The 14,018-nt window shown below is 45.3% G+C and overlaps 1 protein-coding gene across 5 annotated transcripts in view; it reads right to left on the minus strand.

The window, feature by feature from the left end:
• The window catches only part of cpne5a (copine Va), a 52,384-nt gene that overhangs the window by 14,663 nt on the left and 23,703 nt on the right, over positions 1-14,018 (minus strand). For 4 of the 5 annotated variants that reach the window (XM_028993464.1, XM_028993465.1, XM_028993463.1 and 1 more), the window contains 7 exons: positions 12,565-12,628; positions 7,692-7,795; positions 7,393-7,497; positions 2,278-2,319; positions 1,803-1,878; positions 984-1,037; positions 630-691 (listed from right to left, as the gene is read on the minus strand). In XM_028993464.1, the coding sequence (XP_028849297.1) occupies positions 630-691; positions 984-1,037; positions 1,803-1,878; positions 2,278-2,319; positions 7,393-7,497; positions 7,692-7,795; positions 12,565-12,628 (507 nt within the window). Of the gene's footprint in view, positions 1-629; positions 692-983; positions 1,038-1,802; positions 1,879-2,277; positions 2,320-7,392; positions 7,498-7,691; positions 7,796-10,311; positions 10,408-12,564; positions 12,629-14,018 lie in introns of those variants that run through there. The other variant, XM_028993467.1, reaches the window with a different exon arrangement.

The raw sequence follows: 14,018 nt of genomic DNA on the forward strand, positions 1-14,018 counted from the left end.
GTGTCCCTGAGCAAGACACTTAATCCTAAATTGCTCCAGGGAGACTGTCCCTGTAATACTGATTGTAAGTCGCTCTGGATAAGGGCGTCTGATAAATGCTGTAAATGTAAATGTAAATGTAAAAAAGGTGAAATAACTGAAAACATGTTTTATATTCTAGTTTCTTTGCTCTGATTACTGCTTTGCACACTCTTGGCATTCTCTCGATGAGCTTCAAGAGGTCGTCACCTGAAATGCTTCTCCAACAGTCTTGAAGGAGTTCTCAGAGGTGTTTAGCACTTGTTTGCCCCTTTACCTTCACTCTGCGGTCCAGCTCACCCCAAACCATCTGGATTGGGTTCAGGTCCGGTGACTGTGGAGGCCAGGTCTCCACTTTTTGTTAAGTACATAACTCCACATGTGTTCATTCATAGTTTTGATGCCTTCAGTGAGAATCTACCAATGTTCATGAAAATAAAGAAAACACATTGAATGAGAATTTTTGAGAACTTTTCGGAATCTGATCAGCCTTTCTGTCAAGCTGTTCCTGCTACTGAGCTGACACCATATCCGGTAGCAGGACGGCTGAGCCTTCGGTTTTTACCCTTAATCACATCCCTTGATTGAGCCTCTCCTGCGAACGTGCTTACCCTGCCTTAATGTAGTCCAGGAAGGTGTGTTCAGACTCCACCGAAAACGAGAGAAGGTTCACCTAAGGCAGAAAATTCCAAACAGCCAATTATTACGGCCATCATTTCAAGCCTAACAGTTCAAATTAGCAACAGGCATCTCACCATCCATGCTTGGCTATTGATATTTTCATCACATGAACACCACCTATCAACAACGGTGATGAAAGTGCGTGATGGATCACTCCACTTGGGTTTTAATTACGTTCTTTGCAGTGGGGGATGCATTCTGAGGGGCGGTTGGGATTTTTTCTTCCACGTGCATCAGTCATTATTTAGTGAAAGACGCCCCCCCTGCAAATGAGGTTAACTCACCGTGCCAGAGTTGACGTAGCGCCGCTTCTTCAGCTTCTTCTTGGCATTGACCACCTAAGGACCGCAAAACAGCAAATGAACACAAATGTTGGACACCAACAAGCCTGGTGGAGTTCACCAGTTCCACAAGCTCCAGAGAGAAGAGTGTTAGCATGGTGAGCTCTGTAAGCTCCACCATCCCACTCAAGGTCAAGTCAGACTTCCTGCTGGCTGTCTCAGAGCTTTGATGGGTGACTGAAATGCCCGGTTAAAGCACAACCCCGCCACCAAAAGGCAACTGACTTAAGGTGTTTCGGGGAGTTTGTCATTGTAGGCTGATTTATGGATGTAGGAGAAGATCCTGCACAAAAGAATACAAGGCTATAAAACCAGCTCATAATTTGCTGCCAAATTAAAAGACTAAGCCAAATGCTAAATCCATAAAGTTGCACGGTCTTACTGATGATAGCCACGGAGGAGTATTCAGGCCACCAGTGGCTGTTGCCAGGGTGATTGAGAGCCCCGTCCTGCTGAAGGTTAACTAATACAGCTCATTCTCCGGTGTCAGCAGTGTGAAAGGGCACCGTCTGATGCTTCCCCGCCGCCGTCTCACCTCCTCCAGCCACCCACCAGACTAATTCTCAACAGCACATCGCCTAATGAGCAACTCAGTCCGGCCAGTCAGAGAGGTTCAGGTGTGACAGGCAACCCTGGACCCTTTAAACCCACATTGGCCGGATATTAGCATTTGTGAAAAGAGTAAGGCGGCTACGTAAATTGGAAATATCCAATTCAGATGCCTAATCTTATGCTGACGTGACGAAACACTTCTGTTCTCACCTCATAGACGTTGAACTGGCTCTGGCCTCGGGAAAGGTCCTTGAAGCTCGTGGTGAACTCCCCGATGAAGTCATGGCTGGACGTCACCATTAGAAAAAGAAGAAGAAGATGTGGTTTATATATTGTAAAAAAAAAAAAAGATTGTATAAAAATGTGTTGTATCAATAACATACAAAACTCACTAGAATTTTAGGGGTTAAAAGATAAATAAAATTCAAAACAAAAATTTTGTCACCGAAGGAAAATGTATGTAACGGAACGACTTTTTCAGTATCAAGCACTGATTTTACAACATAAACAACCCTCAGATCTTATATGTGAGATAAATATGAATACAAATGATCTTCAATAAGAGTTTTATAAATACGGCTAATAAAAGTCATCTGTAGCTTATTTAGATATGAATTTAATTTCATTAGGAATCGTGCAGTATATTCTGGGTAAGAAAGAGCATGGGATGTGAAAGTGTCTGCACCTTCCGTCTCGGTCCCAGTCGTACACCTCCACCTTTATGGTCCTGTGGTGCACAAAGAAGCGGAAGCAGGTCACCAAACAAGCACAATTCATCTGGTGTGATTGAAAAAAAAATCAATGCAAAGGACCTGGCGGCGCGCCGTGCACTTAATCTCCGAGCGAAACCAACCAATTACGTCGCATTAGCCAGGGGGCCGAGTGTGAATTACGCAGGCGCCACTTACAGCGAGAAGCTGCAGGAGCGGAGCAAGTTTGAAAAGAATATTTTCCATCCTTTTTAATAGTTTAATTACGTCTGGAGCGCCATGTGAATGAGAACGTGCTCTGTTCATTTCAAACTAATTTGATCAATTACACAGGGTGGTGGGGGGCGTGGGTATGGGGGGGTAACCTCATTAATTAAAGACGGTAGAGTCTGGAAAGACCCGAGAAGGTAAAGAGGGTAAAAGTGCTGAACGCTGATGAACTCGCGGTAGATGCCGAACCTCGATTAACGCCGAGCGGAGCGGAGCGGAGCTCCCAGCATGCCCTGCTGGTGTTGTAACGCAGGTGCAGACAGGCAGAGCTCAGCAAACCTCAGGCCCGGAGGCCGGGAACGAAGCGCCGTCGAGAGGGCGGCGGGTAATCGCGCAAGGGAATGACTTCGAAAAACACTCGCAGCCACTTCGCTTTATTCCGTAACCGTAGCCCCACTGGAGGCGGAGCGGCGCACTGCCAGACAGAGGAGTATCCGAACACACCTCATGAGTAAAAATAATAAAAAATAAGCACTAAAAATAATTTGATTCTCATCGTAGGCCTGTGCCACTGAGGAGGGAAGTAGGAGCTGAAAGCGCCTTGAAAGTGCTGAATGCAATAAAGATTCGGTGAAATCTGTGTGACGTGTGACAAGAATCAAGCCTAATGTGACACTCCTGTCAATCACACACAGACCTCACCGGGGATATGGATACTCGGGCAGTGTTTGAGAGTCTTTTTTCATAAGGTACGTGTTACATAATTTATCAACACCTAGTTAATCAGAAATCACAAAAGTATTGCTTATAATGACGGCAAACTAATAATCGATAGATTCTGATGAAACGTCACCATAAAGGTCCTTTCTGTGAAAACCCCAGACAAATCTTACAGATTAATGTGTAAATGTGTGCCGCCTTCATCAAGATTTACGAACAAGGTACATGATTCAGGGCAAAGGAACATTTACACCAGAAAGAATAGATAAATAATTAAAATAGATAAATAATCAACATTAATCAAAGTACTATACAGGACTATACAGACCACCCGAAACTGTGTCCGTTCCAACAAGGTGCCATTAGCCAGCAGAGTTTGTAAAATACATCAACGTAGGGGAATATGAATACGTTAAAGCAGTCACAGCACGGGGAATTTATCAAGGTAGTTGAAGTTATTTCAGCATCTTCCAAACAACAACTCTTAACGGTAGTGCACATGAATGGTAACACCATGTTGGAAAGGACAAAGGCTAGATGAATGTTAGTCCCGCCCACTTACTTTGACGGGATATACTGACAGATAGAAGCAATGTGCTAAATGTGCCCAAATAAAATTAATTGAGAAATATTTCAATTGACTAATTTAATTAATTGTTGATGTTTTAGTTTCAGTTTTTATAATTCCTGTTAAATTCCGATGTTTTAATTTCCCATTTTGACATTTGTAGTATTCTTGATTTTAATATAAATACAGATAATGCAGTGGATAAATGCATATTTATTATGCCTGGTCCCCACAAGGACAAGGACAAAGGCAGATTTATCTGTGTGTGTGTGGCGCACTTGAACCTTGATCACTTTTTCTGTGTCCCTGCGAGTGGAATTGGGCTTCGGAATAATATATGAGCCGGGTCTGCTGCCGGCGGGGGCAAGATTGCCTTTTTTGGGCTGTTATCAGTGTGCAGGAGACAGATCGACATGTTTCGACTCCCAGGCCAAGCGATTGTTCTGCCACGTCAGTCAAGGGGAATTTGTTCTCATTTGGTGGTGATGAAGAGGCACAGGAGGGCGGCAGAACGGCGGCACCGTAATCAACCGCAGCGCGTCCGAGAGGAAACACCGGACTCGACGAGGGGATTAAAGTCTCATGGACTACAGAACAGAGGAATCACCCGGTACATAGATAAATAAATAAATATAAATAAATAATAACTAAATAAAGCATCACTGGATGGAAATTATTATTACAATGTATATATAATTAAATGATTATTACCCTGTAGCTATATTTAAATAGTTTGTTTTAATCAGAAGACAAGGCCACACAAAGTGCAATGGAGGACGAGGGGGGTTTGACATCGAATTTCAGCCTAGGGACCTTTTCAGAGACAATTTCAAACCCACTTTACAGACACACAGGCAGGACAACTAGCCCACCAACCAGGAGGTATCTCAGCCGCACCAAGGCAGCTTCGGAATAATATACGAGCCTGGTCTGCCGCCGGAGGCAGTTGGGTAGAGAATGACAATGACAATGTTTTCTGGTAGCGTTACAAGGGCCACAGTTGCTTTGGTGCATTTCATCTTCAGAAATTCGATCACGCCTCGTACAGAGTGAAAGCTGAGGAAAGGACCTGGTTATGCATCATGAACACACACACACAGCAACTAAGGCCGAGTTAGCACTGCTAATACTGGCTGCATTATTATAAGTTATTTGAAGCCCATCTCAGATCTGCCCGGCCCCAGGGTCCCTTGCACTGCAGTGAGTCTGAGTTAACGCCCTTGTGAAAGAGAGATAAATCAGGCACACGCGCAAGCGATGCTATTTCAAGGTGGATAACAGCCGGTCGTTATCTATCGGAGAGCCGAGGCAACGGCAGCGGATCAAACACACACCGCGATGTTCTCGTCTGCAGGTGATTCCGAACACAGCAAAAAAACAACAGCCGTTACAGTGAGCCTCGGTATTGAGCCAGTGTGCTGACCGCGCGCAATCGCTGCTAGGCAATTTCCCACGCTCATTCTTAAGTTTCCTCCAGGGCACAGTGCAGGACGTTGAGTTGACTCTAACACATGGCTCCTCTGTGGTCTGACTGCTTCTGTTCACTCCTCGGTTAATATAAAGGTGTCTTCATCTCTGTGGGTATTCCTCTAAAGCATGATGCTCTGGTGCCAATCCAGCACTTTCACAAGTTTATAAGAAGGTGGTTTAACTCCTGGCTAGACAGCATCAGCATTAGATGTAGGCTGATCAGTTTATTGGGGGGGTCACTCACATACAGTACAGGCCAAAAGTTTGGACACACCATCTCATTCAATGTGTTTTCTTTATTTTCATGACCATTTACGTTGGTAGATTCTCACTGAAGGCATCAAAACTATGAATGAACACATGTGGAGTTATGTACATAACAAAAAGTGGAGACCTGGCCTCCACAGTCACCGGACCTGAACCCAATCCAGATGGTTTGGGGTGAGCTGGACCAACAAGTGCTAAACACCTCTGGGAACTCCTTCAAGACTGTTGGAGAAGCATTTCAAGTGACGACCTTTTGAAGCTCATCGAGAGAATGCCAAGAGTGTGTAAAGCAGTAATCAGAGCAAAGAAACTAGAATATAAAACATGTTTTCACTTATTTCACCTTTTTTTGTTAAGTACGTAACTCCACATGTGTTCATTCATAGTTTTGATGCCTTCAGTGAGAATCTACCAACGTAAATGGTCCTGAAAATAAAGAAAACACATTGAATGAGAAGGTGTCAACTTTTGGCCTGTACTGTACATGCATGAAGCATTTGAGAAGGATACAGCTTCAGCACCAAGTTATGGTTGTTAATTCAGGACTTGAAAGTGGCCAGTTGCATTTTTGTGCAGCTTGTTTACTTAAATAATGACACAATTATGCATTGATTCTGCAACACATATGACACACATTCACTTCGAACTGTCCTCTGTTAGCCAGCGGTGTGTGTCCCATATGGGACTTCCCACGTCCCATTTATCGACTGCAGTTTTACAGTCGCATTTAATTAGCCTCAAACTCCCTCACACACACATGAATGCCACAGTCCAAAGTGACCACTCATCCCACCTCTATTCTGTCTCATTTCAGTTGGATGCAAATAGGGTGGTGGAAGCCTAGGGGGTGGCACACTCCCTTTTTTTGGATGTGAAAAGTTGGCAAACCTACATCTGCTGCTGAAAAATGAGGTCAGGAAAATTTTTATTTGAATGTGCATAGATGTGCGGCCCCATACCACAGAACCATATGCACAGTGTGCATAGTGCAGTCATGTAGAAGCCTTCAGACCCATTCAGCTTGCATTATAGATGAAGGTGCACCTCCCTGGGTGCAGGCCTGTCCCACCTCCCCCACACACGTCCAGATGCGACGAGCGACGCCTCGCGAACGCGCAATCAATCAGAAGAATATCAGCAGCCCCGCCGCCACGACGGCCGAGCCTCGCAGACGCTCAAAGCACAATATACCTCAAAGATGGGCCGAGATAAAATCACGGCTGAAAATCAATGATGCCAGATCTGCGGATTACAAAACTGTTTTGAGATGATTAGAACGGCGCCACTGAGTCCATTTCGCTGTGGGGCACATACAGACAGAGCACAGAATGATTGGGTCCGTGATTTGGGTCTACTTGACCCATTGCAAATCAGTGCAAAGTAGAATTGATTTGCATGTGCCCACATGAGCATGGCCTAATGTTTGAGTATGAAAATCATTTCAATTATAAAATGTGGGTGGACCGTTGCCAGACTGATAGTTTCCGTATGGAAGTACGGTGTCTGTCCCTCCATGGACCTGGTATGTTGGTATGTTGGTCTAGTAGGGATGTGCCGAGACGCTGATGTTTGTGTTTGGAGCCATGTTTTTTGAGCGTTATTTGTAGATGCAAGCTATTCTAAAGTTAAAACGTTAAAGGTGCATCTTGACTTAAATGAACAACCAGGTTGTTCAGGCTACGCTGCTGCCAGACTGGACGGTTTTGTATTTGATTTTTTGTCCAAAAATACTTAGCAGCTTTGGATGCATTTTGGTGCATTTTGTGACTATTTTTGAGAAGAGAGGAAACCAACATTAGATCGAAATCCACTGTTTGTGTGTGTGTGTCAGACAGACCATGTCCATGTAGTATACCTGTCAAAATCTCCATTGCACAGCGCTCGTACGGGGATGGAGAACGGCTGCCAGACGGGGTTGAGCGTGTTCTTCACCACCTCCGTCTTGTGGCAGATAGTGAACCTGGACACAGATCGAAGAGAGCGTCCACATCAGAAACCACAGACCCGGAGACGACTGCAGTGTGGCTGGGTGCGAGTATCTCTGCAGAGCGCATTTAAGGGCCTCGATTGCCGTTTCTTCCCGCCTCCTCCCCTGGGAGACGGGCGTCTCACCGCCGCATTCAAGCATCTGAGAAGAAATGCTGTCAGACTCACGTTCCGTCCTCATTACTTCTGTAGAAGACCATGAAGGGGTCCGACCTCCCGAAGAAATCCTTCTTGTCGAGTTTGTTGGCACAGAACTGCATGGTAGCACAATCCTGTGAGAAAATGAGCAATGGAGAGAGAGAGAGAGAGAGAGAGAGAGAGAGAGAGAGAGGGAGAGATGAGGCTGTAAATCCAGCAGGATTACGACCCTCGCCTTCTCGCGCTCTGGATGTAAAAATAAAAAGCTTCAACGTGCAAAATAAAAACAAGACGCCGCGTGCATCTTAAAGACGCCGCGCTGTCGGAATGACGTATTTTTTCTACAGGGTGGCGTCGGTAGTAAAGTCAGTCTTGGTGCGCCCTACTTGTCAGGAAATAAAAGGGAAAAGGCAACCCGCCCCCCTTTGCCGTCTCACAGCTTTTATGATGCTGGTAGTGCAGTAAACCAGTCTAAACGAGGATTGATCCCGTATCAACACATCGTTCAGCACCAAGTGTACAGTAGGAACAGATGTGATGCCGACTACAGTCGACTAATTATGGACTAATTGGCCAGTGGGTTGCACGCCATATTTAATACAGCTGCATTCACCATTCCACTGCCTATTCTGATAGTGTTGCGTGTTTCATTATGCAAATAGAGCGTTTCTATTTTCGTGGGGAAAACGCATCTTTCACCAACACGACCTGAGTCTTTTAATCTGTCTCCTGGATTGACGGCTGGGCTAATCTGGATTGAGGGTGGGTGGCAGCAAATTATGCACATGAATGAGAAAGGCAAATGCGTCCCAAGAGTTTTGTTCTTATTTTCTTTTTTGTTGCTGAGATCAGTGGAAGTCACACAGGATCTGAATCAGGGCCACTGTCAGTATGCGGTCCTCACATTCCAGACACACAGCGGTGGCCTAGCGGTTAAGAAAGTGGCCCCGTAATCAGAAGGTTGCCGGTTCGAAACCCGATGCGCCAAGGTGCCACCGAGCAAAGCACCGTCCCCACACACTGCTCCCCGGGCACCTGTCATGGCCGCCCACTGCTCACCAAGGGTGATGGGTTAAATGCAGAGGACACGTTTCACTGTGTGCACAGTGTGCTGTGCTGCCGTGTATCACAAGTGACAAATCACTTCACTTTTACTTTTATTTACCTCAGTCTGAATGGGGAAATCGGAATTTGTGCCGCTTTTATGTGACCCTCGACATTCAGCACAGGCTGAAGTCGCCGCGTCCCTGGGCCTGTTGATTTCCCGCATCAGCACAGCAACGTCTTTGTTTTTCCGCGTGCCTGTTTCATCACGTCTTGGTCGTTCTGCGCGCGTGTAATGGCAAAGAAAAACTGTGAGAACGCAGTCGCCTCACTAATCTAATGGTAAAATGTCATTCGAATGTCTCTGTGAATGATTTTGGGGACTAATTTTGCCCTCAGATGCTCTTCGAGACACGAAGCACGGCTCTCGCGTTTGCATGTGAGTCTTGTTCCACGTAGCCGTGGTAGGAGGAGGAGGAACTGCTGTTATTGGCTCATCTCCAGCCTCGGCATTGCAGTAATTGGGGACGTTTCGTGTTTTTTTTGCGTCATTTTGCACCATAATGGAGATCATTTGGAGACGCTGGCAGAGACCCTTCTGCGCCGGAGGCGTCATGAAGTGGCCGACGCCGCTGCCGAGTGGGACAGCGTGATGGGCAAGATGCCAGCGGTGCTCTTAAAACCCTTCACCAACGTGGGTGACTTCCAGAAACTCCCTCTCCTCTGCCATGGTTTACACCATCCTTTGCAGCAGCCAAGGGTTCTCGTAATGGGTTTTGATCCACAAGTCCCCTTAAGGGACAGGTTACAATGAGCGATCGCTTCATAATCATCATGTGATGAAACCCTTCCGCATAACACTGACTGGTTGATGGAAAAATTATGTAAATCAGATGATATGACCTTCAGTTGCCGAATCTACACCCAACTCATCACTGGGGGGATTTGGAGGTGGCTCCCCAACGTGGCATGTTCTCCAGCAGAGGAACAGAACCTGGAGAATCGGTAATAATGAGAATCTTCTGGGAATAAATCGTGATGCGGTTCCATGGCGGTTCCATGCAACTGCTGCATGCTGGAAAGCCCCTCTGAAGCAGGTCCAGTCGCAGACGGAGTTTTGTGGGCAGAGCTGATGGGGCACGTTGGCCGAATCGATCCCACCGGCCCACATTAATCAGCTTCCCATTGTTGCCAGCTTCCCCTGCCATCGCTGTAATCCCTCCTTGGCAGCGGGAGAGGACTCGTGAAAGGCCTGGCACCGGCGTGGTGAAGGCAGCAGTTTTGATAAGGAATGCTAAATTGCCCCCGCTGGGAGCTGGCGCCGCGCTGAATGTAAATTTGTGGGCCGGAGATCCGCATCGGGCTGATGTTCCCACAGATTTTCGCAGGTGCTGCATTGCAGGTTCTTGGCCATTAAGGGGGGGCCTGAGGTGTCTGGAGAACGCCGGCATGATGACTGCGTCTGCTGGCTATGCATATGTTCTCCTACGGATACGTATCTGTGTCCGAGAGTGGCAGGTCTAGTGGGGAAAAATCTCGAATCTGAATGAGTGGGGAATGCAACATGGTCTCTGGACATCAATAGAAAGTGATTGTGGGTGATCACCTTTGTCCTATGACATTTCTGTCCTGATTGGATTGTAGTCGTCTTCCAGGACGATGATGCCTGGACCGCCTATGGGAGACGCTGGGGAGACGTCCTAGACAACCACTGCCATGGCAACACTCAACAAGGGTCTTTTGTAACAATAGTGGCCATCCCTCCAGAGTCAATGGACATTAACCGCACAGACACTCAACTAAAGGAACCAATTATGTCCCTCCACACTTTGTACGGAATGTCACTCCATTTGTAGCAGCAGGTATTGTGTTCAGTAGCCAGGCTTAAATTGCATATTTTATTGAATTTAATATGATATGATATGATATGATATGATATGATATGATACTGCAGCGTTCAGTAGATTGATAAAAAAAAAAAACATGGTAATAACAGCAGTAAAAATCCAAACAATGCTGGAATCAAACAATGCTATAGAAATTCTACAATTTCAGACAATTCTACATGAGTGCATCTCCGTCTGTAGAAGATTTGAGACTGACTACCATCACATGAAACAGTTTTGGGGTAAATCGCTCAGGTTCGAGTTTGTCAGGACCCTGCTGGGCAGGTGGTTGTTATTCTGGTCCATGTTGTGATGCGATTTCCTTGCAGCTGATGCTGGAGCCTTTCAATGAATAATGATTTTAGAAGGTTAGAGGACCTGCAATGACTAAAGGGGGCCGAATCAGCGGGAAAAAAGGAACAAGAAAAGAGGGATACAGGATGGCGTCTTTCATGAAAATCCCTAAAATAAAAAACACTTTACAGGGTTACGGTGTTTCCTCTTTCATTTAACAACCTCAGTACCTATCAACATGAAGTTCTAGACTCTGTGGGCTTTAAACTTTTGAACTTTAGTGCTTCCTTGAATATTTATTCATCTTATTCATTGCATATTCCGTTATCTCTCAGCTAGCAGACATGGGATCTGTAAGTGTATGTTGGGGGGTGGTCGAGTTATAATGTCGGGAATTTTCATCATGGACATTTTCAAATGTAGATGACATTCTAGCCGCAAAAGACAAGACGAAGCCATGGGCAGGACAACAGTGTGGATATGGGCCTGATCCACGGTGGAGAAAATCCATTAAAACACACCGCCAAAAGGCTGGCTGATTACTGTGCTTAATTCTAACAGTAGGATGATACCTGCGATTTGAACCTTTTATTTTTCGTTGTTTCGTTAGAACCGTATGGTTACAGCTGGGGAAGCACCCGTCAGGGGGCGGGGCTACAGAATTTATGTTTTTTTTTTTTATGGTAACCAACACTTAGACTAGACTCTTATCTGCCTAGAGGCTAAGGAAGCAGACTCATAATGGAAGGGTTGTGGGTCCCAGTCCCCAACATGGCTGCCCACTGCTCTTCATTATGTGTCACCGTGTGCTGTGCTTGCTGTAAATCACAATGACCAAAACTATCACTTTCACTCCCTGACTGACCCTTCGGGGTCCGAAGGACGAACACGACCCAAGGAGATCCGAGAGTGAGTCCCAGCCGCTTTGAAGCAGACCGCAAGAAGCACAACATCTCTTGAGATGACTGCACAGGCTTTTTGCACTGGGAACATCAGAGGCTTGGTCGACTCCAAAAAACCTCCAGCTTCAAGCAAGAGAGGAACAAAGCAAGGGAACCGATTTCCAATTACATGGTGCCTGAGCTCCAGCTCTGAGGACGGCGACGCTCCTACCGGTGATGAAATCTGCCAGGTGATGCTCTGCTCTGCTCTACTAAGCCCGTTCAGAGGCGCAAAATAACAAAACCCAGGTTAGCGGTATTATTATTATTATCATTATTATCTTTGTGCACCTGATGGGTGCCATTTAATTCGCAGAGGCTAATGGACTGCGTTACAGGGCCATCATTTACCGGGGGGGGGGTCATTATTCAACCCACCGAGGCCTGTCAGTCCACTGTTATCTGACAGGCCGCGCTTACAAAGCTGCATTTATCACCGTCATTTCAAAGTAAGAGCCGCGTGGCAGTTATCGGGGGGGCTATTATCCTCAACTACCAGGGAATAATGCCCTGTACAATAAAATGCCACTTTCAGTGGCTGGATTAATAGCGTATTACATTCGGGCTGAGCGTCATCTCTTACAGCGGTGGTGCGATGGGAATTAAAGTGATCCGTTTCCTTTCGTCTCGGTGAATGGACATTAATGGACGTGCGCAGTGCAAACAGGGCAGGGAATATGAAATAATAATAATAATAATAATGACAAAAAGAAGAAAAATGAAAGAAGACAGGCTCACCCTGCAGTTGCCCAGTTCTTCGGCGGTGAGAATGACAGTGCCACATTTCTTCCCAGGGATGCCACTAAAACCAAACCAAGCAAAATGTCAAACTGCTGTTATTTTATACAATATTACAATGACTTGGGTCCAGCACATTTCATGCAAATTATGAATGCACATGTGACAATTAGTACAAATCTTGCATTGGCTCAGACTGATTTCACTCTGATCACATCTTATTCAAATATTCCTAACGTTGGAATACAGCAGCAATACAGTTGCCTAGAAAAATCTATGTAGATCATTAGTGGATCTACAATAGAAGCCAGTTCTCCGGATCCAGCTCTTTTAAAACCCCAGCACACCTCCTTCATTCTGTCTGGGCTGCCGGAGAACCCTTGACCTCCACCGATTACTATTCATGAGGAGGAACCTGTGGGCTCAGAGGGGCAGATGCTGAAGGGAGGGCCCTGCACGGCAGACTCTAAATAACCTGTGGAAGCGGAACCGATGGGTAGGAAGGCGAGGATAATGCCAGACACCTCGAAGTGGGAAAGGCCTGTTGAAATGGCGTAAGCATTCAAATCTACAAGTTGCCTTTTTGGCAGGATTGCACTGAATGCTTCTGCTTGGCATCTTTTTGCAGCTCGGCGATAACTTGCTTCCTTCTGGTTTGCATGTTGCATGTTTATGACGAAATACCTTCGTCAACGAGCCTTTAAGGCATGACGTAAACGAGACGCAACGCAAATGCTGGTCATGTGACAATAACTATGACTAAATATATCATGTAGTATTGGTGATGAATAAAAATGAGACTAAATGTGGGTTATAAAATAAAAACTACTAAAATGTGTCCTGTCTCTTTTGTGGACGAAAATGACATTATTTCCTCTAATTTAATCGCATAATTATTATGCAGTGTTTCTGTTTTTTGCACAGATGATGTCACTTCCACAACCCTGATTTGCAGCATAATTTACCTTTCAGATTATGAGGGTTACAACGAAGTGGGAAAGATGGAACGAATCAGAGCATCTTCTGTGTCTGGAATGAACGTAGAGTATTCTTGAGTCTATAAGGTAACAATTATATAATAATAAGATTTAATTATGAAATCAATTCGACTAATTGAGTTTTGTTTGTCTGTTCTACCAAGTACTTGTACTAGATTGACTGGGTTAAAGACAATTACATAAAATAAGTATGGACGTGACTAATAAAAAGTCAAATGACAGCCTGACACCAAGTCTAGACTAAAACTAACATTAAGACTAACATTAAGACATTAAGATTGGTTTGGTGTTTACTGACTGTTCTTCAAAACAGGTCAGTCGAGACTTCAACGTAACAAACGTCTATTTGAAGAATTCGGATGAAGTGGATTTCTGAAATCATGGGACTGGAAGAGGTGAAGACCGTGAAGAGCTGAATTATTGAGAAGCCACTTGTTTGCACCAAGAGTTGATATT

This window comes from Denticeps clupeoides, chromosome 10 (assembly GCF_900700375.1).
Source record: "Denticeps clupeoides chromosome 10, fDenClu1.1, whole genome shotgun sequence".
NCBI lineage: Eukaryota > Metazoa > Chordata > Actinopteri > Clupeiformes > Denticipitidae > Denticeps > Denticeps clupeoides.